The sequence below is a fragment of the Pogona vitticeps genome, chromosome 4, assembly GCF_051106095.1.
Source record: "Pogona vitticeps strain Pit_001003342236 chromosome 4, PviZW2.1, whole genome shotgun sequence".
NCBI classification, from domain to species: Eukaryota; Metazoa; Chordata; class Lepidosauria; order Squamata; family Agamidae; genus Pogona; species Pogona vitticeps.
In genome coordinates this window covers 28,679,753-28,702,890 of record NC_135786.1, presented here as the reverse complement: position 1 = coordinate 28,702,890, position 23,138 = coordinate 28,679,753, and the positions used below count along the sequence as shown (strand labels likewise).

General features: G+C 41.7%; 1 protein-coding gene across 1 annotated transcript; it reads left to right on the top strand.

Annotated features, from left to right (window-relative positions):
- Nucleotides 1–668: 668 nt before the first annotated feature.
- On the top strand, nt 669–21,119 carry FAM83D (family with sequence similarity 83 member D). The gene is made up of 4 exons (XM_020798454.3): nt 669–1,188; nt 15,585–15,752; nt 17,014–17,138; nt 19,220–21,119. The coding sequence occupies exons 1-4, from the start codon at nt 721–723 to the stop codon at nt 20,220–20,222; spliced, it is 1,764 nt and encodes a 587-aa protein (XP_020654113.3). The 5' UTR covers nt 669–720; the 3' UTR covers nt 20,223–21,119.
- The last annotated feature ends 2,019 nt before the right edge of the window (nt 21,120–23,138 follow it).

Sequence of the window (23,138 nt, the reverse complement as noted above, 5' to 3'; positions counted from 1 at the left end):
GGTGGGAACCACTGCTTTATATGCTTACCTGGGAGCAAGCCAGTGGGAGTCACTTCTTGACATGCATAGGACTGCACTGCACTATTGCAATCTCTTCACTCGACAGCAAGCTGCCCTGAAGACGGTGGGGCTTAGTGAGGAGTAAATGTTTTTTAAAAAGGTATCACAAACATTTACAGACATTTTACGAGCGCGAGAGAGTGAGTTTGGTGTCACCATCCAACACGACTCTGGGCTTGAACTTTTCAGACAGAGACAGGAGGTGGGATGTTCTTCAGCAAGACACCAGCACGGAGAGTGATCCTCCTGCAAATTTCTGTAAGACTGTAGCAGACGCTGCATCTTGCTTTCTTAACCGACCGGAACGGTTGCAGACTTAACCACGATTCTCACCGCAACAAGCCTCCGGGCTAGAAGGATGAAAAAAAAAAAAGCGCAGAGTGGCAGGAAGACTTTTTTAAAGTGCCCGAGATCCTCCCCCTCTTTCCTCACTGGATTGGATAACAACAACTTCAAACGCAGCCAAACGGCGCGTTTTTCCCCACCCCAGAAAAGGCGGAGCGAGAGCCTCGCCAGCCTATGGAAGCGGCAGAAAGGCGCGTTTCGGTTCAAACTCGGTATAAAAGAATCCTTGCTGCATGAATCAGTTTCTTAATCCCCAGGGAGCGTGTCTCGTCCCGGGTGCGCAGAGGCGGCTACCTTCTCTCCCCCCCACCCCCGATGGCGAATCAGTCCCAGTGCCTGGACGATGCGCCCTTTCGGGGGTTTCGCTGCTGGGATCCCAGCCCGCCCCAGCCTTACAGCGAGGCGCAGCGCCTGGCCCTGGAGGAGCTCATCGCCGGCGGGCGGGCGGCTTTTTTCGCCTTCTTGCGCCGGGAGAAGGTGCGCGCCTTCCTCTCCGAGCGCGAGATCCAAGCCGTCCTGCGCGCCTCCGTCCCGCCGCCCAGGGCGGACGAAAGCTTGGCGGCCGAGGCCAGCCTCAACACCTCTCTGGATTGCTCGTCGCTCACTTACTTCCCGGTGCAATCCGACGTGGAGCCTCCGGTCTTGGAGTTGGGCTGGCCGGCTTTTGTCAGCGGCTCTTTTCGGGGGCTCACCCGGGTGGAGACCTACTTCCAGCCCAGCTTTGGGGAGATCATCTACCCCTGCAAAGAGGTTGTGCGCAAGCAGATCCGGTCGGCTAGGGAGGTGAGTAAAAGGGGTGGGCACCGAGGGGGCTCGTACGAACCCAGCCGCCCGTCCATTCCGTGGGGTCTGAAGAGAATTCCTCGCGTGTAGCCGGCGATAAACTCGTTTATCTTGGCTCAGACCCTTAGAGGTGTGCTTGGGGGGGTCTGTGGTCACCGGTATCCACCCTCTTGTCTTTCCAGTCCTTTCTGCTACAGCCCACCCTAGTGGATGGGGGGGGAGCCCTGCCCCAAAAGAGCTTCCCACTCATCCAGAGCAAGTTTAGGGATGGGATGTAGGAAGGTGGAGGGGGTCTCCCCCCCTTCAGTTTGGAGGTAACGCTTTGCTGCCCATTCGACCCTCAACAAACACCTCTCTGGATTGCTGGTCACTCACTTATTTCTCAGTGCAATCCGATGCGGATCCTCCTTGGCATTGTACAGTAAGATAATCAAACAGTACCCATAATAGTATTCAGTTTTGGGATAACGACCGTTGAATGCGTTCCCACAACGCCACAGCCTCACGTTTCTTCAACCGTTCTTGCAAGGTCCTTGTAAAGGTCTGGATAGCGTCTCCACGTTCATGGAGGTCATAAGTGCATGTCTTGGGAGACTTCTTAACACGTGCATCATCTGGCAGCGCTAAGGAGGTGGTTAGTAGGCGGAAAGCAAAATAGCTTGCCTGTCTTCCTGTCTCCTCCCTGCTGCTGTTAGCCAACCTTTTTGTCATTTCCAGGATGGAACCACATATCAAAGGCGGTGGTCAAGGGATGAGAGGAATTTGACACTAGCTTAAGTTTCAGCTTTAAGGCAGTAAATTTGCATGGACCCGGGGCCATGTCATTTTGTATGACCATGATTGTCTGTTCCTCAGATTCCATATAGAGTGGAAGTTAGCTTTTATTGTAACACAGGCAATGGGGTAAAATGTAGCACCCAAGTTTAGGGGAATGCAGTGGGCTAGTTTTTTAGGATATTGGTGCACATACAGTAGTTCTGTCCTCCTAGAAATGAAAGTAGCAGGGACTCAAAGAATTTCTGGAGGGGTCACGCCTCCTAATAGCTGCTATGAGGCAGTTCCTTCACTTTGCCAAATGACAGGGCAGGGCTTCAGTTCTGAAGCTTTGAAGCATTACAGTAGTACAAAGAAAAGGAAACCCTGTTATTATGTCATTTTTGAGGCATTGGCGGGGGGGGGGGAGAAAGAAGAAGAGTTAAGGTGAAATCTTCTACATCTCTAGGATTTGAATTAATTGTAAATTTGACCTTGACCACGTTTGGGTTATTGGTGAAGTTGGAGGGGAGGAGTCAGTGTGTCTTGTCAAAGACTGATTCCGATTCTCAAGTTTTAATTTCCCCTTATCTACATATATCAATGCTCTTTTAAACACCAGAACTAACAGATGGTCCTTAAATAATGCAATTTGAAGGGATCAGAAGTTTTGAGCAGTCCTTATTTTTGGGATGTGAAAAGAGCCAAATTCCAAGGAATAGGAGCATTATGTTTGTTAAAGTCGTGGTTGCTTCAAAATGAGATCTGTAAAAAAAATCAGCTGAAGCTGCCATGTATGCATGCTAAACAAGTTCTGCAGAATTATCAATTACTGTATAGGTTTCTGTGTTAACTCATTTTTACTCAAGTGAATAAATCTGATGCGCTATGATAGTTTAGCAAAGGATGTTTTTTAAAAATGCAGATAAATTGGCAATTCAACTGAGATTACAAACTCAAGGTATAATGGAAAGTTATTTGTGCTTAATAAGATGTCAAAGTAAGTATGACCATTGTGGACCTTTTGTTCTTTTTTTTTTTGTTCTCATCCGTAAAAATCTGAATATTAGAGCTAAATTTCGGCAAATTAGTTAGAGATGGAATAAAATGAACTTCCACAGCGCATGAGCTTCTGGGCATCCTAAACTTACATCTCCTATCAGTTCTGTGAAGTAGTGTGAGGTGGGATTTTTCAAAATTTGGAATGTTCATTATGTTACTCTGTGGGCAAATATGCCAGCCTGGTGCAGTATAGTTGAGCCTGTGTAAAACAGGTAAGAGTAATCAGCGAAACCTGTAGAATCACTATTGGATGTCTGAAGCCAATCCCTTTTGAGAAAATGTGTTGGCTAGCAGGCGTTGAATCCAGTGACATGAATGAGTTGGCATCTAATAGTAAAATGCTAAAACCATTCACAGTAAATGAGCATCCTCTCTTTGGCTACCATCTGACCCCTCCCACATTGAAGTCAAGGATTCCCCCCCAAAAAAAACAATAAGAACAACATGTGGAAGAAAACACTACCCATATCTTTAAATGGATGGAAGCCCAAAACAGTTTAGCCCCTGGTTACATGAAGAACTGGCAGAGCCATCGTGAACTTAAGAAAATTGAACTTTTGCACCAACACAGTATTTTCCAAACATGGAGAAGAACAGGCAAATTCACTCTATGTCAATATACTCTATGCCAGTGGTGGTAAATCTTTTTGGGTTCGTGTGCCCAAACTGGAGGGGGCGGTGTGCCACCGCTGCAATGACGGAAGGGGAAATCCCAGGCATGGAGGTGCCTTGAGACCCCACTCCGGATCTGCGGCCAACACCAGCTGCTCCAGATCCTGACCCGCTGTCTGTCCGGGCACGAGCACTGAGGTTGCAGCCGCCTGCTCAGTTTTGGCTGCGAGAGGGAAGGGTGGAGTAGCGATCCAGCAACTTATGGTCGCATGCCGGCAGAAAGGGCTCTGCATGCCATAGGTTCGCCATCACTGCTCTATGCCCTTCAACATATATGATAGACAGTTTGATGCTAGCTCATCCCAATATTCTTGATGATGTCCATTGTTGGGTGGAAATTACCTGATATTTTTTATTAAGTGTAGTGTGATGCTTCTGTCAGTAACACAGAAACAAGTTTATTCTTCATGTCACTTGCTTCGAAATTTCCCAAGTTCACTGGATACCTTGCAGGACACCGTGTTTGTCTCAAAGCTCAGTAAGTAATGGTGCTTAATTATTTATAGGCACTGCATTTCAAAATATCTACTTCTGCTTCATTGACTATGCAAAAGCCTTTGACTGTGTGGACCACAACAAACTATGGCAAGTTCTTAAAGAAATGGGAGTGCCTGACCACCTTATCTATCTACTGAGAAACCTATATATAGGACAGGAAGCAACAGTTAGAACTGGATATGGAACAACTGATTGGTTCAAAATTGGGAAAGGAGTACGACAAGGCTGTGTATTGTCCCTCAGCTTATTCTATATGCAGAATACATCATGCGGAAGGCTGGACTGGAGGAATCCCAAACCGGAATTAAGATTGCTGGAAGAAATATCAACAACCTCCGATATGCAGATGACACCACTCTGATGGCAGAAAGTGAGGAGGAATTAAAGAACCTTGTAATGAGGGTGAAAGAGGAGAGTGCAAAAAATGGTCTGAAACTCAACATCAAAAAAACTAAGATCATGGCCACTGGTCCCATCACCTCCTGGGAAATAGAAGGGGAAGATATGGAAGCAGTGACAGATTTTATTTTCCTGGGCTCCATGATCACTGCAAGAGGAGAAGGGGACGACCGAGGATGAGATGGCTGGACAGTGTCTGCGAAGCAACCAACATGAATTTGACACAACTCCGGGAGGCAGTAGAAGATAGGAGGGCCTGGCATGCTCTGGTCCATGGGGTCACGAAGAGTCGGACACGACTAAACGACGATTTCAAAAAAAGTTATTTTTCTGAACTCTAATAATAATCACATGCCATCAAGTTAATTCTTCTTTATGGCAACCCCTTTCAGTGTTTTGCAAATAGAGAATACTCAGAGGTGGTTTATCATTGGGGGTAACCATGGACTGTGCAGCCTGCGCATGGCTATACAGGCTGGCTTTTCTCTCAGGAGTCAGAATAAGGAGCCGAGCTCCCAACCACAGCCAAATAGCTAAACCACTGAGCTGTCCAGCCCGTTCTTCTGATTAGCTCAGTGGGTTGGGTATTTGGCTGTGGAGCCAGAGGTTGGAAGTTCAGTTCCCTGCTGTTCGTCCCAAAAGAGCCAACCTTGGCCAAGCTTTACAGTCCCAGGATACCATGAGCAGAAAGGAATGGTAAACCATTTCTGAGTACTCTACCTAGAATCTCCTGAAAAGGGTTGCTGTAAGTCAGAATGGACAGCACACAATTATTATTTCTAAACTCTGCTCCTTACTAAATAAGACTTCTAACAGGTATCCTGATTTTTTTCATTATTCCGTGACTGACCAACCCTTTCCTCCAACAGTTAGAAAGAGATCAGCCACTGGAAAGGTAGTCTTGCAAAGAAGGTCATAGGTGGCTTTTGCCACATATTGCAATCTGAGATAAGATTGCAGCCCAAGTTTGATAAGTAAGGCAGTGGTCCCCAACCTTGGGCCTCCAGATGTTCTTGGACTTCAACTCCCAGAAATCTTGGCCAGCAGAGGTGGTGGTGAAGGCTTCTGGGAGTTGTAGTCCAAGAACACCTGGAGGCCCAAGGTTGGTGACCACTGCTGTAAGGGATATCTGGCAGTCCAACTCTACACCATAACAGTGTAGCTATATTTGGCATGGGAGAGGTCTAATGATATCATGTTGAAGGGCAGGTTGGCAATCTTAGCTAAGAATCTTGAAGGGGAGGTATCTGTAGACTTGTATAATAATAAATAGTGATTTCCTTGTGTTGGTCATGTCTTGATTAATGACTTTAAGGTGATGCAAACCACAGAAGCCATTAGCTAGTAAATATTTCTCATCCTGCACAAGCCTAACATACCTGTCCTGTTGTGAACATGAAAAGGGCAATATAGTTGGTGAGAAGTCCAGAGTTCTTAGGAAGGAAATGATAATTGAAACACCCATGGGAAGAACAGATCTATTTATTGTATACCTGGCTGTCTACAGTGTAAACTAGGAGGATTTTTTTTTTAAAAAATGAAGACTTCTGAGGGTGGCTGTTCAAGAGTACAACATCAGCTATATCGGTAACAATTTGTAATTAATTCAGATGTCATTGGTTTACATGACTATAATCATGACACATAATTCTGTTAATAAAAAATAAATTTACAGATATGATGTTGAGAATTCTGTTACCTCTGTCATTTATTCCAGCTGGTGGCATTTGCCACTTGCTTTGTCATTTAGAGGATAATCTCTTATGATTATAGGAAGCTGCCTTATACACAATTGTACCATTTTGCCTATCTAACCTGATATACTGTCTGCTCTGATTGTCAAATAAGATTTCCATGGTCTTGGACAGAGGGGGGTCTTTCCCATCGCTTCCCATAATTCCAACTATTTTTTTCTTTCTAAACTCAGGAGATTCAATTATCCATAGGGTCTCTTCCAGCTCTGTGGTTCTGAAACAATCTAAGATTAGGTCAGAGAATGGAGCTAGTGGGAGTTCTTGAAGGATACACTTTGAACTTTGGTCCCGGGCCTTAGTGTAGAAATTCTCTCCAATCTTAATATTTCCTTAAAAATTAATGCCCTTGAAAAAAGTTTCTCACTGAGAGGGGGAAAACATTTTAGTGCTGTTGAGCATCCTTTTGTGGTCTGTTGACTTTTGCTTGGCTTCATGATCTTTGTGGGACTTGGTTTACCACCATCCATATGGTGTAAGATGTTGTTGATAAAATTGCACAGGTTGTCATCATGGATGAGGATTAAATGTTAGAAGAATGAGAAGAATGAGGTGGTAGCATTTACAGTTGAAGTAAAAGGAGAGAAGAAAGTACAGTGGTGCCTCGCTTAACGATTGCCCCGCATTACGATGAAATTGCTGTATGACAATCATTTTGCGATCGCAATTGCGATTGCAAAATGATGGTCTAAATAGGGTTTTTTCACTTTGCGATTATTAGTTCCCTGCTTCAGGAACTGATTCTTCGCAAAACGATGTTTTTAAACAGCTGATCGGCGGTTTCCACTGGCCACCGGGTGCTTAAAATGGCTCCCCACTGTGTTTAGGTACAGATTCCTCGCTATACAGGCAGCAAAAATGGCTGCCGTATGGAGGATCTTCACTGGACGGTGATTTTTACCCCATTGGAACGCATTGAACGGGTTTCAATGCGTTTCAATGGGGTTTTTAATTTCGTTTTACGATGTTTTTGCTTAACGGTGATTTTCCTGGAACGGATTATCGTTGTTAAGCGAGGCATCACTGTAAGGCAATGCGAAAAACAAGCATGGTGTAGATATTGACCATTTGTATCAAGTTACACAAATTGAATGGCATACTTTTTTGACAATCACCGATATCAAATGAAGCAAGGAATCATGGCTTAACTGTATCTGTCAGAGGCCTGTTCCAGGATTTGTGGTGGGTCTTCGTCTTAAACTATCGGTAGCTCACTTGTTGAACTTGCTTCCTCCCATCACTTGTTCCTCACATTCCTGCCAGCTCTTGCTGCTGGAGTATTCTGTGCTCTACCTAGAAATGGGTTGACTGCAGTACAGTAGATGTATACCAGGAGGTAAACACTTCACTTGCTCTTTCCTTGTATTTCCAGCTGCTGAGCTCTGTGACAGCAGTTGTTTAAAATGAATGGCTTGCCATCTCATGTTGCTAACATAACTCTCAATTTTGAAGTTGCTGGTGTTTTTTTAAAATCCCGTTAAAATTAATCATTACATGTCATGATTGTTTTCTGTGTAATGATGGAAAGGGGGGATTTTGTTTATTTTTTGCTAGTAGTATGAAAAATATACATTAACAATAGTTAAACCAAAAAAAGAAATCCATGTGCATCCTTACACAATACAAATATTGGGCTGTGATATCTTTATTAGATCACTAAATAATGAATAAACAAACAAACAAACAAACATAATTTTATTCTGATACAGAGCTAAAATCACTGCAATACTAAAAATCACCCAACCGCTTTCAGTTACACAAATAAAGAACTTGAAGGTTGCGTACAAAAAAATTATCAACTCTTAAATTCTGTCAGTGTTACAATAGGAATGAGGAATGATGTTACGATCATGAGAAGACAGGATAATTACAGAATGTGACTGCCAAGTTATTTCCAATCATATCATTCAGCTAATGTTTTATTTTTCCTGTATTGCAGACTTGCATAAATAGTGTCTGGATGTGTGATGTTTCACATGCAACAAGACTCGGTTTAGAAGATACTGTACTGTGCTCCTAGCTAGAACCAAACAATTCATTGTATTGATAGAATATAAGATTTCTGAACTTGGCCTTGAAGTTTTTGTTGGTGACTTTGTTTTAACAGTTGGCTGCTATGCTATGTGATTTATCCTTATACAACCTGGTGTCCTACATATGATGGATTGTGACTCCCATGAGTTATAAGTAAAATGGTGTTTGGTGGACTGTGTTTGGCCAAAACATCTAGAAGGTAACCATTTAGCGAAGGCTGGCCTGGTAGCATTGATGTATTGTTTTCCGTAGTCCTGATTCTTTATGCCTTTCTCCAGATAAAATATTAATAAAATACTGGAAATATATATGTGTTGTAACAGTGACAGTTCTGATATAGCTACTACATGTTGCGCGGTGCTGTTTGATCTTGTAAGAAAATGAGTTGAAACCCCACCAGCTTTATGATATAAATTTCCTTTCTACGAGTGGTCATTTATTTCATGTGTTTTGTAAAACCAGAAGTAGCTGGTGACAGCTACTAGGTTAAATGAAGTTTCAATAGAAAATAAGTCTAGTGTTAAGCATTATTTCAATGGACCCGCCAATTAACAGGTTAATTATGTGTGTAACATCAAAGTCATCCTCTTAGGTGCTGATATTTGCATTGTGAAATAAGTCTTAAACAAAAGTGAAGTATGAACATATCTCGCGGTCCTTGAGATCTGCAGAAGTAAACATATAAGGAAAAGAAGAAGAGGCCAAAAACAGTGTGAGGAAGATGCTGCTTGGTAGCAATAGCAATGACTGTCTGGTTGGTGGTAGAAGATGAAATGGAGTATCCTGGAAGAGAGTTATGAGGAATGCTGAAGAGGGACACTCCATGCTATGATATGTTGTTGCATATCCAAGTCTTGGGATTGAAGTCCAGGAAATCCAAAAGTTCCATGCCTAATCATAGTTCTGGTAATGCTGTGACTGTATAGTACCAAACTCTGAAATCGTTTTAACAGAATAAAATGCAATGTGGAAAGGAGGACAGTGTAGTCTTTTGATTTCTGTGGCTAGGTTTATAGCTTGAGGTAATTCACAGTCCAACCAGAAGGAAGGGTGTTAAGCTATCAATTACAACATGAATAAAGCATGAGTGAAAGGACACTAATTAAATAGAACTTTTTTCTTGGTGGCAGGTGAGTCAACGTTTGCACTTCTGATTTAGCATTTGGACTACTGTTCAGTAACTGTGCTAGCAGAAATGTCCCAAAGCCACAAATTTCATTTTAGCATTGGATGTAGGCTCTACTAGTCCTTATGTCAATGTGAACCAGGAATGAACTGTAGATTTTCTACCTTTTAAGGGTTGTACAGAAGATTATACTTGGACAGATGACTGCCTGTGTATAACACAACATGAACGAGGAATTGTGAAGTCACAGGGAAGGTTCAAGAGTCCCCTTAAGCTTTGCAGTATTTGCAAATGATTTGTGACTCTTGATGGAGTGTTGGATAGGCTAAAGCTCAAGATGGCTATATGTTGTGTCTGAGAGGGTGGGTCAACAATGGAGCATGGGCAAATAAGGAAAGGGACTTTTGTTTGGTAAGTCACTGGCAGCTTAGATTCAGTATGGGAGTATATGTGAAGTTGGGATTTAAAGTACTTTATATTGCTGTAAGAACGCTCTTGCTTTTTTAAATATAACTTGAGACAGTTGCTTTTGCATGTTAAGTTTGCAATATTATGCCTGCTTACCTAGAAATAAATCCCACTGAACTCATGTATGTACATGTACAGTATATGATTGCACTGAAATTAAAGTTAATAGCTTAGTGCTTGGCAGTTTTGAATGGGACGAGCTCAATTCTTTCCACACCAGCAGGCACATAATAGTACTGACAATAATTATTTCCCACACTTTAATTGGTAAACTAACATGGCTAACTGATATACAAGCATACCTATGGATCTGGATGTTTAAACAGGAGTATGTCCCAATCTGATACCTGGATCATCATCTTCCTATGAGAAGCAGCTGAACATACCACACAAGAGAGGTATTTGCATAGATACCACACACTTGAAGATATTGAGGTGTGCAAATGCAGTGTGTGTGTTCACCTGTCTCACACAATGAAAGACCAGTGCACCTGTAATACCTGTATAGCTACTTTCTAATAGAAGACCATCATCTCCCTCAAGGTAATAAACCTGTCTTCCATTTTTTTTGTAGGCTAGAAGACTTCAAAAGAGAAATCTGATATCAGATTAAATAATGGGCAAACATGCCACTTGTTCTAACCTGAGAGTCTTATCCTCTCAGGACTCTCACAAGATTGGGTTTTGGGGTGCTTAAAAAATCAAATAGAGCAAAAGTACAGTGATGTTAGATGGAATTGGTCAAATCTGAAGAATGCTTATAAGTCTCTTAGTAAGACTGGTTGAGTTCCCCAAAGATACAGCAGGATGGGTTCCTAGGATCAAGGAATTAAAAAGATACCACATCTTCCTTAGCTCAGCAGAGGAGCTGATACATCTAACTATTTTGTAATGAAAAATGACAGCTGATTACAAGCCAGCTGGCATGGGTTCCCCTCCGTGTCAAGTAATCTTGTCGTTTTCCTACTAAGTGACTGCTTCCTGCTGCAAATTACTCCACAGTGTAGGTGTGAAGAGTGCAAGGAGATTGCTCTATAAAAATACACTGAAAACCAACCGATCCTTTTATTTGTTGTTATTTTTATTATCTAAAAAGACAGCTCTCATGGCCATCAGGCTGTATTGGGCTGTCTGCTTTGCTCTAGCACTGAACTCAAAATTGCATTTGTCCCTGTGTGTGCAGACTACACAATAGTCAACAACAATAACGATTCTATCTGGAACAATATTGCAAAAAGCCGATTTGACTACATCTCTTAGAGCAATGGTTCCCACATGTAAGGCCTAGGGGACTAACACTCCCAGGAGCCGTTGCTAACATAGTCAGTGGTTGTGGTTTCTGGAATTTGAAGTCCAAGAACTTCTGGACCTCCATGTTTTGGAAATTCCGCTAAATCAGATACAAAAACATGCTTTAATCTTTCACTTTTACAGCAGGGCTGGTGTTAGGTAGCTAACTGCTGAAGGTTTGATTCTGTACTGTAGGAGAAGAGGCAGCTTGTGTAGCCTATGGCAAATTGTGTGGTTCAGAGCACACCTCAGAAAAAGGAAATGGCAAACCATTTCTGAATACTTTAAAGCTAGAAGACGCTGGAAAGGGCTGTCAGAAGTCTGAATTAAATTAACAGCACATATGTAATTATTTCATAGCAGGATCACAAAGGATTAGATGCAAAATCTTGGTGTGCTCCTGGATCCAGCCCTCTCAATGGAGAATCATATCTTGGCTATGCCAAGTCCGCGTTTCTTCAGCTGAGGCGGATTGCACACCTTTGCCCCAATTTCAACAGTCCAGGCACTTGTAATTTTGAAAATAGGCTGTTGCAACACTCTTTATGTGAGACTGCCCTTGAAGGCAGTTTGGAAGCTGTAGCTTGTACAGAATACTGCTGCCAGGATGATTTATGGAACATCTCAATATGACTATATAACTCCTGTTCTGGCCTGTCTGCACTGGCTGCTTCTGGGCCAAATTCAAATTTATGCTAGTATTTAAAGCCCTTAATGGCTTAAGACCTTATCTGTCTGAGCACCTCTCCCTCCAAACATCTACCTGTCCCACCTGCACCTCTTACATTGGGATGCTTCAGATCGCCACCCTGAGAGAGACCCAGAAATCTACCAGCTGTAATAGGGCCTTCTCTGTGGTGGCCGCTTCACTCTTGAATTCTCTTCCACAATAGGTGTGGCTGGCTGGTCACAAACTCTCTGGGTTTTAGGAGGCAACTTGAGATCTGGTTATTTCCCCAAGCCGTCTGTAGTTTGCCACAAACTAATGTTAAGCACCCCTCTTGGGCCATGTGCCATGGATTTATTTTATTTTATTTTATTTTATTTTATTTTATTTGGTAGTTTATGGGGCTCTTCTGGTTTTTGCACCTTTCGGATGGTGCTTACCTGGGTCCTGGAATTTGGTATTTTTCCTTACGTTTTTTTCCTTTCTTTTTCTTTTCCCTTTGCTATTTTATATTGCCTCTGTTATTGTTATGTCTTGTTGTTCATCTATTCATTTGCTTGCCGCCCAGAGTAGTACTTTTTGCTATTAGTTGATCGGATGGGATGGGTGGGCAGGTAGATAGAGAGGTAGATAAATAAGTAGAAAGACAAACAAGACACAGGAAAGAAACATAGAAGCTTTTGTCACAAACTTTGTGTTATTGTTGCATACATGCGCTACTGGAAGACACAGACTGATTCTTTGATAAATGATAAGGCTTCTCACAAGAATTCATTCAGGGGTGAAATACTCTGTCTCTTAGCCCAGCTCCTGTACATCAGCTACAACTCTTAAGATAATAATCACTGTATCTTTTGCATTTCAGGTATTACACACCTTGCATCCAGCCAAGCATGTCTATACATACCTGTCAACTGAAATAACTTTCCATGTATTTCACAATGGACTCTGGGGACATGAAAACTTAAGTCTGTATGATGCTACCAGACTATTAGTCATTTTGACAAAAGTATCACTAGCTTCGTTTGACACAGTATTCCAGGACAAATATTGCCTAAAAAATTGTCTCATAACTCAGGTTCTCTAACCCTTTTTAATGGAATAATTGAGAATTTTGGATAGTTTGAAGGTTCCTGCATTAGTGGCCTGAAGGCTGTGGTCCTCTTAGCCCATGGACATGGATTAGGAGAGCTTGTGAACAGATATGGTTAGAATAGTCCAGCTGTACCATTGATAGGTAGAACCTATTGACCAATTATGTGCTTTGTGTATATAGATTCAGTCTTAGAAATCTCCAGTTAGAGATTCTGTCACTGAAGGATGGTAAGAAGGACCTCTAGCTGACACCTGCTTTCCGGAGATGATGGTTCTAGACTAGAAAGACACACAGGATGTTTGTTAGGCAGTATTGTATGAATGACTTTTCATATGCTCTGATTGTATTATGAATATTATAGATGTTGAAAAAATATAAGTACTGTAATAAATATTGGTGGTTTCCTAGATGCCATAACTGGTAATGTCAGACCTTAAACAGTCTGTGGCTTCAATCTAAGGTGGGAAGCATAATCCAGAGCAGGCATAATGTGAGTTCAGATAAGCTCAGGGTCCATCACTGTTTTGGTCAAACGTCAACTTTCAAAACCACTACCAGATATTCACTGATTCAAGTTTACATTAGCCCTGCAATCTCGGGCAGTAGTGTGTTATGATGGGGTCAGTAGCTGACCAATTGCTGGAGGAGACATGGCTGCCTTAATCTTCTTTCAGAGAGGAGGGGGAATAAAGCTATGAACTCGCCTGTGGGCAGTTACAAAATACAAAGGGCTTAGCCCTTAGTTTCTGGAGTACAGGTTCAGCATACAGGAATAATGCTGCAGCCTAGAACTTAGTCTTGAAACACAAGACTCAAACTGCTGGTATTGTATTCAACAGAATACTTGTGATGCAGGAAGTAAGAGCCAAAGTCTGGCTGCCTATAACCTTGGTTTGAGGTGTGCATGGATGTTTAAGCATATGTACATATGCAATATCTTGAGTTATAGGTAGCATGAGCTTTTCTATGGGACTTGCAAGTCACAAATGTTAGGATTTGATAAAGCAATAACATTAGTCTTGGAGTGGGGCATTCCCCAAGTTGGTTTTTGATTCCAGTTCCCATCTTGCATGACCAGGGTTCACAGCTTATAGTGTAGTACAAAAACATTAGGGAGTTACAAATTCTGTACTCTACACTACACAGTTCTGCAATTTTGGCAGATTCACGAGTCTGTTTTCTGCTTTGGGAACCTCCAGGGGCATCACCACAGAGAGACAGAGCAAAACACAAAATGGAACTGGAAGTAATTCTGAAAAAAATTTGGTTAAATGGGAACTCGAAATAAGGCCCTAGGACTTATTTAAAATTTGAATCACATTCTTAGGAGTGTCCAAGACTGCTGACCAGGGGAGTTGGGTTGTAGTAGAAGGGTTAGTCTTTGCAAAAATAACCTTTGGGGACTGCACTTCGCCAATGCCTGTTTTATTGCAATATTTGTACAAGAAAAAAAGCAATGGTATATTCTTTTCTGGCAATAAAGTACAGCCTTTTTTAAAAAAAGGTGGGTAAGTGGGATGACTATGTGCCCTGCCCAAAGCCTTGCAAGCATTGTGAAGCTGAAGACGCCCCTTAAGTGAAGACATCTTTTACAGGGAGGGTCTTCAACTTAAAAAGAAAAATGTTAAATAGCCGCCAAATCCAGGGCTGGAAAACCTTAGGCAGATGTGACTGTTTTCTCCTGGGAATCTAGGAATAGCTGAGATTCCTCTGCAGTGGTAATTTGAGTTCAAACCCTTTTAAAACTTGTTATTGATTGCTGGTGCCAAGCTGGAATCTTTATGAGGTGCATAGAAAATGTAGTAGAACTTACATGTACCTTTTTAGCCTTGATGGTTTTAAAACTTGGAACTCTTTGAAGTCATTCTGAGTAGCACAGGCCTTCGAAGCAACATTTGCACCAAGCAAGTTCTTGGCCCAGCCTGTGCCTGGGAGGAAGGGAGTGGAGATGATGTGGAAATATTGCTGACTCTGCCCAATAATTCCTTCAGACACTTAGCTGAGATTAATAGGCCTAGAAGCAAGGTGAACTGTAATGGGCAAGGGAGAAATTTACTTACAATCTTTGTATGCCTTCTGGATGCTTATAACAATTGAGAATCTTGGAGGTATATGTACAGCAAGGTTAAAATGGAGCATTTGGTCTAGTAAGTAGGCTGTGTCTTGATAGTGTATAGTGTATTACTGGTATTGAAGAGGTGTGGCAAAAAGGAGGCAGTGGAAGATAGGAGGGCCTGGCGTGCTCTGGTCCATGAGGTCACGAAGAGTCGGACACGACTAAACGAACGGCAAAAAGGAATTTCAGAGTTCATTTGAGTCCTTGCTGAAGTTAATTTTGAGGACAGATTCATTGTGATAACTTGAACGTTATAGCAGATGAGTCTTCACACATAAGTTATATTGAAGAGAGGCTAAATGTGGGAGATAATGATAATCTATAAAATGAAGATGATTGTGGCATGGGAAGATATTTTTTAGTGGTATCATCTACAGTCATCCCACCTTTAAAGTAAAAAATATATTTTGTATAAATTTTTGCAAGTGTTCTTACAATGATGTGGTTTGGTTTTGTTCTTCCAGGTTATTGCTATAGTTATGGACTCCTTCACAGACATGGACATCTTCGGTGACCTCCAGGAAGCCTGCAGAAAGAGGCTGGTTCCAGTCTATATCCTTCTCGATCAGGCTTTTCTTGTTCATTTCATGGCAATGTGTAAAAACCTTGAATTCTCTCCTGAACAAGAGAATGTAAGTTATGGGACACTTCTCTTTTTCTGAGACAAAAATGGGTGGGCCCTGGGTTATCTGCACATGTTTAGCAAAGGGAGGAGAAACTCATACTCTTAAGCTGCAGCAGTTCCTGAAGTTACATATAGTTGCAGAATCTCCCATAGTTTAACGCAGGGATGGCAAACCTTTTTGGGCCCAAGTGTCCAAACTGGAAAGGGGAAAAAAAAAACCCAAACTCCAGAGGGGGCGGCAGAAGGGGGAATCCCAGGCACAGAGGTGCCTCAAGACCCCACTATGGATCTGCCGCCAGTGCCAGCTACTTATGGCTTGTGTGCCCGCAGAGAGAGCTCTGCGTGCCAGCTGTGGCACATGTGTCATAGGTTCGCCATCACTAGCTTAAAAGCATTAGGCATTTTCCACTTCTGACCAGTAATGTATGTGATGCCAAGTTCTGACTCGTATCTTTTTCTAGCTTTTGCAAAGAGATGTTCAACTGAAAATGAAGCCTTACCTTCATTTTCAATTGAAGAATACATTTGTCCCCAATTTGTAGGATCCCACGGGGTAAATCCTCAGTGTACTCACCAATTATGACTATGCCATTTGATTTTTAAAGTTACATTTTAATAGCATTAACATCTTCAAGATGAGTTGGTGAACTAATCTGTCCTTAAATATTAAATGCTTAGGAAAAACATTGAGGACAAATACTTTTGTAGTCAGGTTTGAAGACTAACCAAAGATCAAGTTATTGATATAACTGCAACTATGAAAAAATCAATAGTCATAACACAGAACCATTTTTACTTCTACAAAATTGCTGGTTTCAAAAGAAGTGGGATCTGTTGTATCTATTGAACATGAAGAAAATTACACATGAAGAAAAGGAAGCAGGCCTCCTTGGTGGTGGCCCTGTCCCTGTGGAATGATCTTCCATTGGAAGTATGACACCCCTGTTGCTATCTAACTTTCAGGAAACTGGTGAAGGCAGAGCTGTATAGAGACACTTCAACGAAATACTCCCCTGAGGTTCATTCATAACCTATAATTATACGTTGTAGTGCATGTCACCATAGGGTTTCTTGATTTTTTTATCTGTTTATGTTCTGACTTTATTTGTTGTTGGATTGGTGGGATCCGATTCTTGTATTTTTCCATGTAGAAAGGAAGGCTGCTGAGGTCCCAGGTGATTCAAATGTGATCTTGTCCCAATAGATGCAGTTGATTGAAGAGACTGCCTTGATAATTTTGTCTAAAATATGTGCCATTTTGAAAACAGCTGATGAGAGTTCGAACAATCACTGGAAACATTTATTATGCAAGATCGGGAGCCAAGATAATTGGGAGTGTCCGTGAGAAGTTCATGTTGGTGGATGGTGTAAGAGTGACTACAGGCTCCTACAGGTAAATCATCTGTTACCTTTTGTATTTGCTAGAAATGCCAAAAAGAGCTATTAGGATCTTGTGGGGAGGTCTGCCATGACCTCAGAAGTAAGCCAGTTAAACTACCTTTCTGAGTGTTGAAGCATGTACTTGGACCTGACATAAACACTGTGTAGAAAAAAATCTCTTTCCCTGATGAGCAAAGTTTTGAAAACCCAACATGGAAAATCTTAGCTATCTTGGAGGAAAAAGCGGAAGATGACTTTTCATCTTCACTGCTAGCTGCCTCACTAAGAAAAATAACTTGATTGCTTCAGGCAGCAGATACTGGTAGCCTCAAGCCTGTCCCTCCTGAACTCTTCGACTGTTTTCTCTATTGGAGGACAGAGCTATACAATATGACTGTGGCCCCCAGCCTAGCTTGCTGTTCCAGATGTGGTGTGGGATAGTGTCCCAATGTTAGCACAGAAGTATCAGCTATCGGTACAGTTAGTACAGAGTAGACCTTTACTCTAGATGGGTGGGATAGAAATCCAATAAATAAATAAATAGTTTCAGTATGTGGAATCAGTAGGAGTTGTCAACTTGCCCTTTCCTGGAGGGAAGCAAAATGTCTTGAGGCTCTTTTCTCTTCTTCACTTCAGATCTCCTGAGTTGTATTTATAACTAGATATGGCAAGGTGCATGTTTAATTACTTGTATACGCTATAAGTGGGCTCATTATTCCATCCTCCTGCCATGTTCCATTGGCTTCTGTGTGTGAAAAGAAGTCAGCAGAAAGTGGGAGACATGTAGTTATTGAGAAATCAGGTTAAACAGAGAAGCAAGCATCTGCTTCGTACCTCAGTCCTACAGATTTTTGTTTTGCCAGAGACTAAGGTTGCTTGATGTCTCTAGCAAATGTCACAACAACTGGATACTCTATAGCAGTGGTCCCCAACTTTGGGCCTCCAGATGTTCTTGGACTTCAATTCCCAGAAATCCTGGCCAGCAGAGGTGGTGGCGAAGGCTTCTGGGAGTTGTAGTTCAACAACATCTGGAGGCCCAACGTTGAGGACCACTGCTCTATAGTCTAAATTGTAAGTTTTTAGCCTTGGGATTTGCAGGCCAGCACACCCATGCCTCAGTAATGGACCAATTCAAGACCTGTGATTCTATACACTTTTTTTGTGATTTCCTTCTGTCAATAGGTGCTCTTCCCAATGCTAGCCCGTTGTAGGCCTACTTGCTAGCAAGGTCAGGCGGCAACAGTACGTTAGCAATGCCAGGTGGCTGCTTCTGTACTTGCTCTTTCCCACAGTGTTGCTTGAAGGGCATGGTGGGAGGTTGAAAATGGTAGCTGAACTCAGCTGTAGGTAAGCGCCTGGAGTCTCATTGGAGATTTACACTGATATAATCACAACTGTGTGAATCATGACAATGACATGCCACTAATTAATCAGTTGCTACTCACATTCCTGCATATGTGTCAATGATGCATTCTGTCATGTGAACAGGAATGTGGGTGGTAACTCAGTAATTAGTGGCACCCTTAATTTTGCCCCTTCAGTTTATGCGATTATAGTTACATGGGTATAAATCCCTAACAGAATGTTGGTCTTTGTGTCATCATAGTTTGTGTTTGGCATGTTTGCATTTAAAAGAAAAAGAAGCTGCTAGGAATATTGTTGCTCCTCCCTGCTTTCTGATTTAGCAGGTCTTGACACTGAAGAGAATAGAATGATGGCTGCAGATTGAGAGGCCATGGTTTAAAATCTTCATGCATGGGCTCATTAGACATTTCTAGGGAGTTCATTTTGCTACTTGCTTCTCATCTAAGAAATAGCTACAATTATTTATTTATAATAATTGCTCTCACACTTGAGTGCCTTGAGAATTGTTAGATTGCAACTCCCAGAACCTTTAACCATTGGTTGTACTGTCTGGGGCTTCTGGGAGATATAGTCCAACAAAGCTTGGGGGGCCAAGTTTGAAAGCATTGCTTTAGATGGTATAGCGTTTAAGAAAACCATTCCCTAAATGATTTACATCAAGAGACTTGAGTAATTATCTGTGTTCTGATTTCAGCATAATACTCTTCCCTCCCCCCCCCTTCATTTTAGCTTCACATGGACTGATGGGAAACTTAACAGCAGTAACTTGTTGCTACTCTCAGGCCAGGTGGTTGAACATTTTGACCTGGAGTTTCGAATCCTTTATGCACAGTCAAAGCCTGTTGACTCCAAAGTACCGTCCACCTGCAGAATCAGTGGTGCCCATGAACAAATAGGTAGCAAAACAGTGCCTTGCAAGGATTTCACTGTGGGTAACCTATTGAGGGCAGAGTTTGCAAGGCTTTCAAGCAGTCCCCAAAAGCTTGAAAAAGAAATACAGCTAGCTAAAGAGCTCCAAGAAGGGAAAATAAGTGCTAAACGGCCCTACTTCAGTGGAGAGGAAGACTGTCGAAATGATCCTGTTTTCCTTGGAACACGCAAAGAGACCATCAGTCATTCAACCCAGACAGAGCCATTGGAAGAGAAGCCCACAACTGAACTGTCCACCTGTTCAACCCAAACTAGTGTTTCAGTGGCAACAGTGACCACCCAGACTACATCTCGCTCCAGAATGGTGGGTACTCAAACAGCAGTTTTGTACAAGACTGCCACAACACAGACGGACAAGAAAGAGGATGTGGAATCAGCTGTGGAGCAAAGTGGAGCTGATCAGAGGCTTCATGATCAGCGAATGCCTTCCAAAGAAGGATCCCCTGTTTCTAGAAAGTCTACCTCTACATCTTCTAGCGCTCAGTCACTTTCTTCACTCTCCTCCCAGTGCTCTCGGGCAAGCTCTGCTGGTTCATTATCTTCCCTGAGATCCATGGACTACTCCATCAACCCCCGAGGAGAGTACTTCCGCAAACTAAATAAGGAGAGGGAATTCCACTATTCTGTCATCCGGACTAAGCTTAACCACATGGTTTCCATGCTATCTGGCAGGCGGAATGTTGCCAATAACTACACAGGGTGTCATCAAATGAGGTGTAACCTAAAACCTAGGCAGCAGATCAGCACAAGCCTGGTAAACCTCAGGGATTTTGCACTGTATTCATCAAATGACTGCTTCTAAGAAAAATGGGAAATGGAAGAGCTCTTGCCCATGAACTAGATGCCATGTGACTGTGTTTTTCTCTTTTTAATTGACTGCTTGCCTTCTCCTAGCCATTGTGTGCCACTGCAAATCATGAGAGGAGAATATATGACCTGCAGACTTAATCTGGCTTGTATATGAAGCTCCAACCTGTGTTTTTGGTTGAAGAACCCAATGGCATTGAGGGTGCAGACGTACTGTCATCATCTTGTGTTCCACAGAGCACTGTAGTGGGGAGCAACCTTGTTCTCCATGTTGTTTTCCCACCCCGCTGCATAATTTCTCAGGCTTTGCTGGGATATGGGGAAAATAATGTTGCATGTCAATCCAGTATAGCTTGTCGTACAATGGTAGCTACCACATAGAAGACTGTTCTACCTGTGGCTTACATTTTCTTGTTCCAGTTGTAAAAGTTTCAGCCTCTACATGGGGTTTTATTAATTCTGTGGTATCTTATGAATGTTATTTTCTTGTGTACTTTTAAAAATTTTGTTTTCTGGTGCTTTTTTTGGACCTGAACTGCAAGGCAACTTTTGTCAATGTAGAAAAATACTGAATTTTTGACCCCAAAGTGCCTATCTCCTCCCGCTCCCATATAAGTACATTAAAATCTTATTTTTAAACTAAGGTTATGATCCTGTAATGGGTGTTTTAATACATAGCGGCTAACAGACCAGTGCCTCATAGCATTCCCAGTAATTACAGTCATATCTTACAATTGAAAGATAGGGTACTTTTCTCATCTGACTTTAGGTATTTTTACTGTCAGTTTGTTGTAGTTGTATATATTATGTTGATGAATTTAACTCTGGAAATAAAACAATGCCCCAAAGAAACAATTGTAGGAGCGTGTATTAAAATACTTTGAAATCCAAATCTGTTCTCTGGTTATCATAATTGGCCATAAGTATATATAAGTACTGTAGCTTTAATCTAGAAAGTGTTCACAGTTCTTTAGTTATTTTCTCAGTAACTCTTTGAAATAGGTCAGTTATATTTCACTTCTAAGGGTGGAAAATCAGATCTTAACAATCTGAGAAATATATATCCAACTTTAACATGCTGCATAAGGAAGAATTCCATAAATCAAATTCTGCAATACAGCCAAAATAATTTAAATTGGCAGCTTTGAAATAGGCACATTTTGTTTCTAATGTAATCTGCTCATTTCTAGAAACATTTTTTAAATTATTGAATACTGCCAATATTTTTACTACAGTAGTTATGATTACTGTCTTAATAGGAATGTCACTGTATCTTTATTTCCATAGTGTTAAAATGTGGCATAAAGGACAGCTTAGAGGAAACAATAATATAAACTATGGTTTGAGAAGAGGTTTCTGCATGTATCTTTTGGTTTGTGCTAGCTTCAGTGCATAAATCCTAATTTGCATCAAACCATGGTTATATCTGAACTGAAGGACTTTGGCTAAAAATGTATTTATTAATAAACCACTTTACTCTGCTTTCAGTTAAGCAGCAAAGCAAAATGGAAGTATAGTGGCCCTAGGCCAGAGCTCCCCTATGGACGTATGAAGAGGAATTCTTGTCTTAATTCCAGGTAGCATCTCTGTCTTGAAACTATCATAGGGTGAAGAGGTTTGCATCTTTGCATATCCTGTTTTATAGCGGGAGGACAAAGTAAGACCCTGAGCATACCTGAAGCTCACCCAATGTTTTAGAGAAAAAAAAACTACAAAAAGCCTATGCACTGTCTAGGAATTTGGGGACAGTGTTTCAAAGTCATAGAATAATAGAATTATAGAGCTGGAAGGAACTCCGGGGATAAAGCCAAAGCAGGAAGGTCCCTTATGCAGTCTTTTCAATCCTATATGTAGCTTTCTTCAGAACTGGCTTATCTTATTCCTAAACAAGAAACTGGATCAAAGCAAGTTTCAAATCAGAATGTCATAATGACAATGCCCACTTGTCTACATGCTCACCCATTAAATGACATGTTAACTGTCAAAAGCTATGTAATCTAGATCACGCAATGCATATAAATCGGTCTCTTTTATGTAACCATATTTTCACTGAATACGTGCCTGATTCATAAGTAGAAGCATTCAGAAGAGAAAAAAGCTGTGCTGCATCGGACAGAAATAACTCCTGGTGGCGCAGCTTTCTGTTTCCACACAATGGCAACAAGATGATTCTATAAGCAGGACATAGGCCTGAATAGCAGTCTTCTACTTATGTTATCCATCACATACCATATTTTTCCATGTATAAAATTACACTTTTTCCTTAAATAATTACACAAAAAATTTGAGGGTCCTTTTATACTCAGAAGGCAGCTGCTTTTTCTTGCCTTTTGCGAAGCCACGGGGCTTAGCAAAAAGGAATGGAAGGCTCCCTTTGATCCTGAAGCAGCCATGAAAGGGCTTCAGGATCAAAGGGCTGTGATCATGCAGCCTTTACCCAATGGGAGCTTTTCCTTCCTTTTTGCTAAGCCCCGTGACTTCACAAAAAGCAAGGAGAAGCGGCAGTCAAAGCAAGCTTTTTGATCCCTGCTCTTCCTTTTGCTAAACACTGTGGCTTAGCAAAAGAAAGGGAAAAGCAAGGATCAAATTTTCTAATTTGGGGTTAGAAAAGGGATGTCGTCTTATACATTGGGTCATCTTATAAATATGGTAGCATTCAGCACATATTGGCTTCAGTGCTGAAGATGGTATATACTATATAGTCATAATGTCTAGCAGGCAATGATAGTGTTATCATCCATAAATTACTATAATTCCCATACAAGGAGTTAAAAGCACATCAATGCCAGCTACATAACTCTGGTTTCTCTTCATGAACTCCAGAAATAATTGAGTTTAGAAGCTGCATCTGTAAGTGAATGTAATTTGCACAAACTTCTTTCCTATTTTGCAGCTGGTTACCATATGGTTG

Bases quoted from the DNA above. Each gene is read 5' to 3' on its own strand.
- FAM83D (XM_020798454.3), top strand. From the start codon at position 721: ATGGCGAATCAGTCCCAGTGCCTGGACGATGCGCCCTTTCGGGGGTTT. The intron at 1,189-15,584 runs GTGAGTAAAAGG...TTGTTCTTCCAG, and splicing joins AGATCCGGTCGGCTAGGGAG to GTTATTGCTATAGTTATGGA. The intron at 15,753-17,013 runs GTAAGTTATGGG...TTTTGAAAACAG, and splicing joins TCTCTCCTGAACAAGAGAAT to CTGATGAGAGTTCGAACAAT.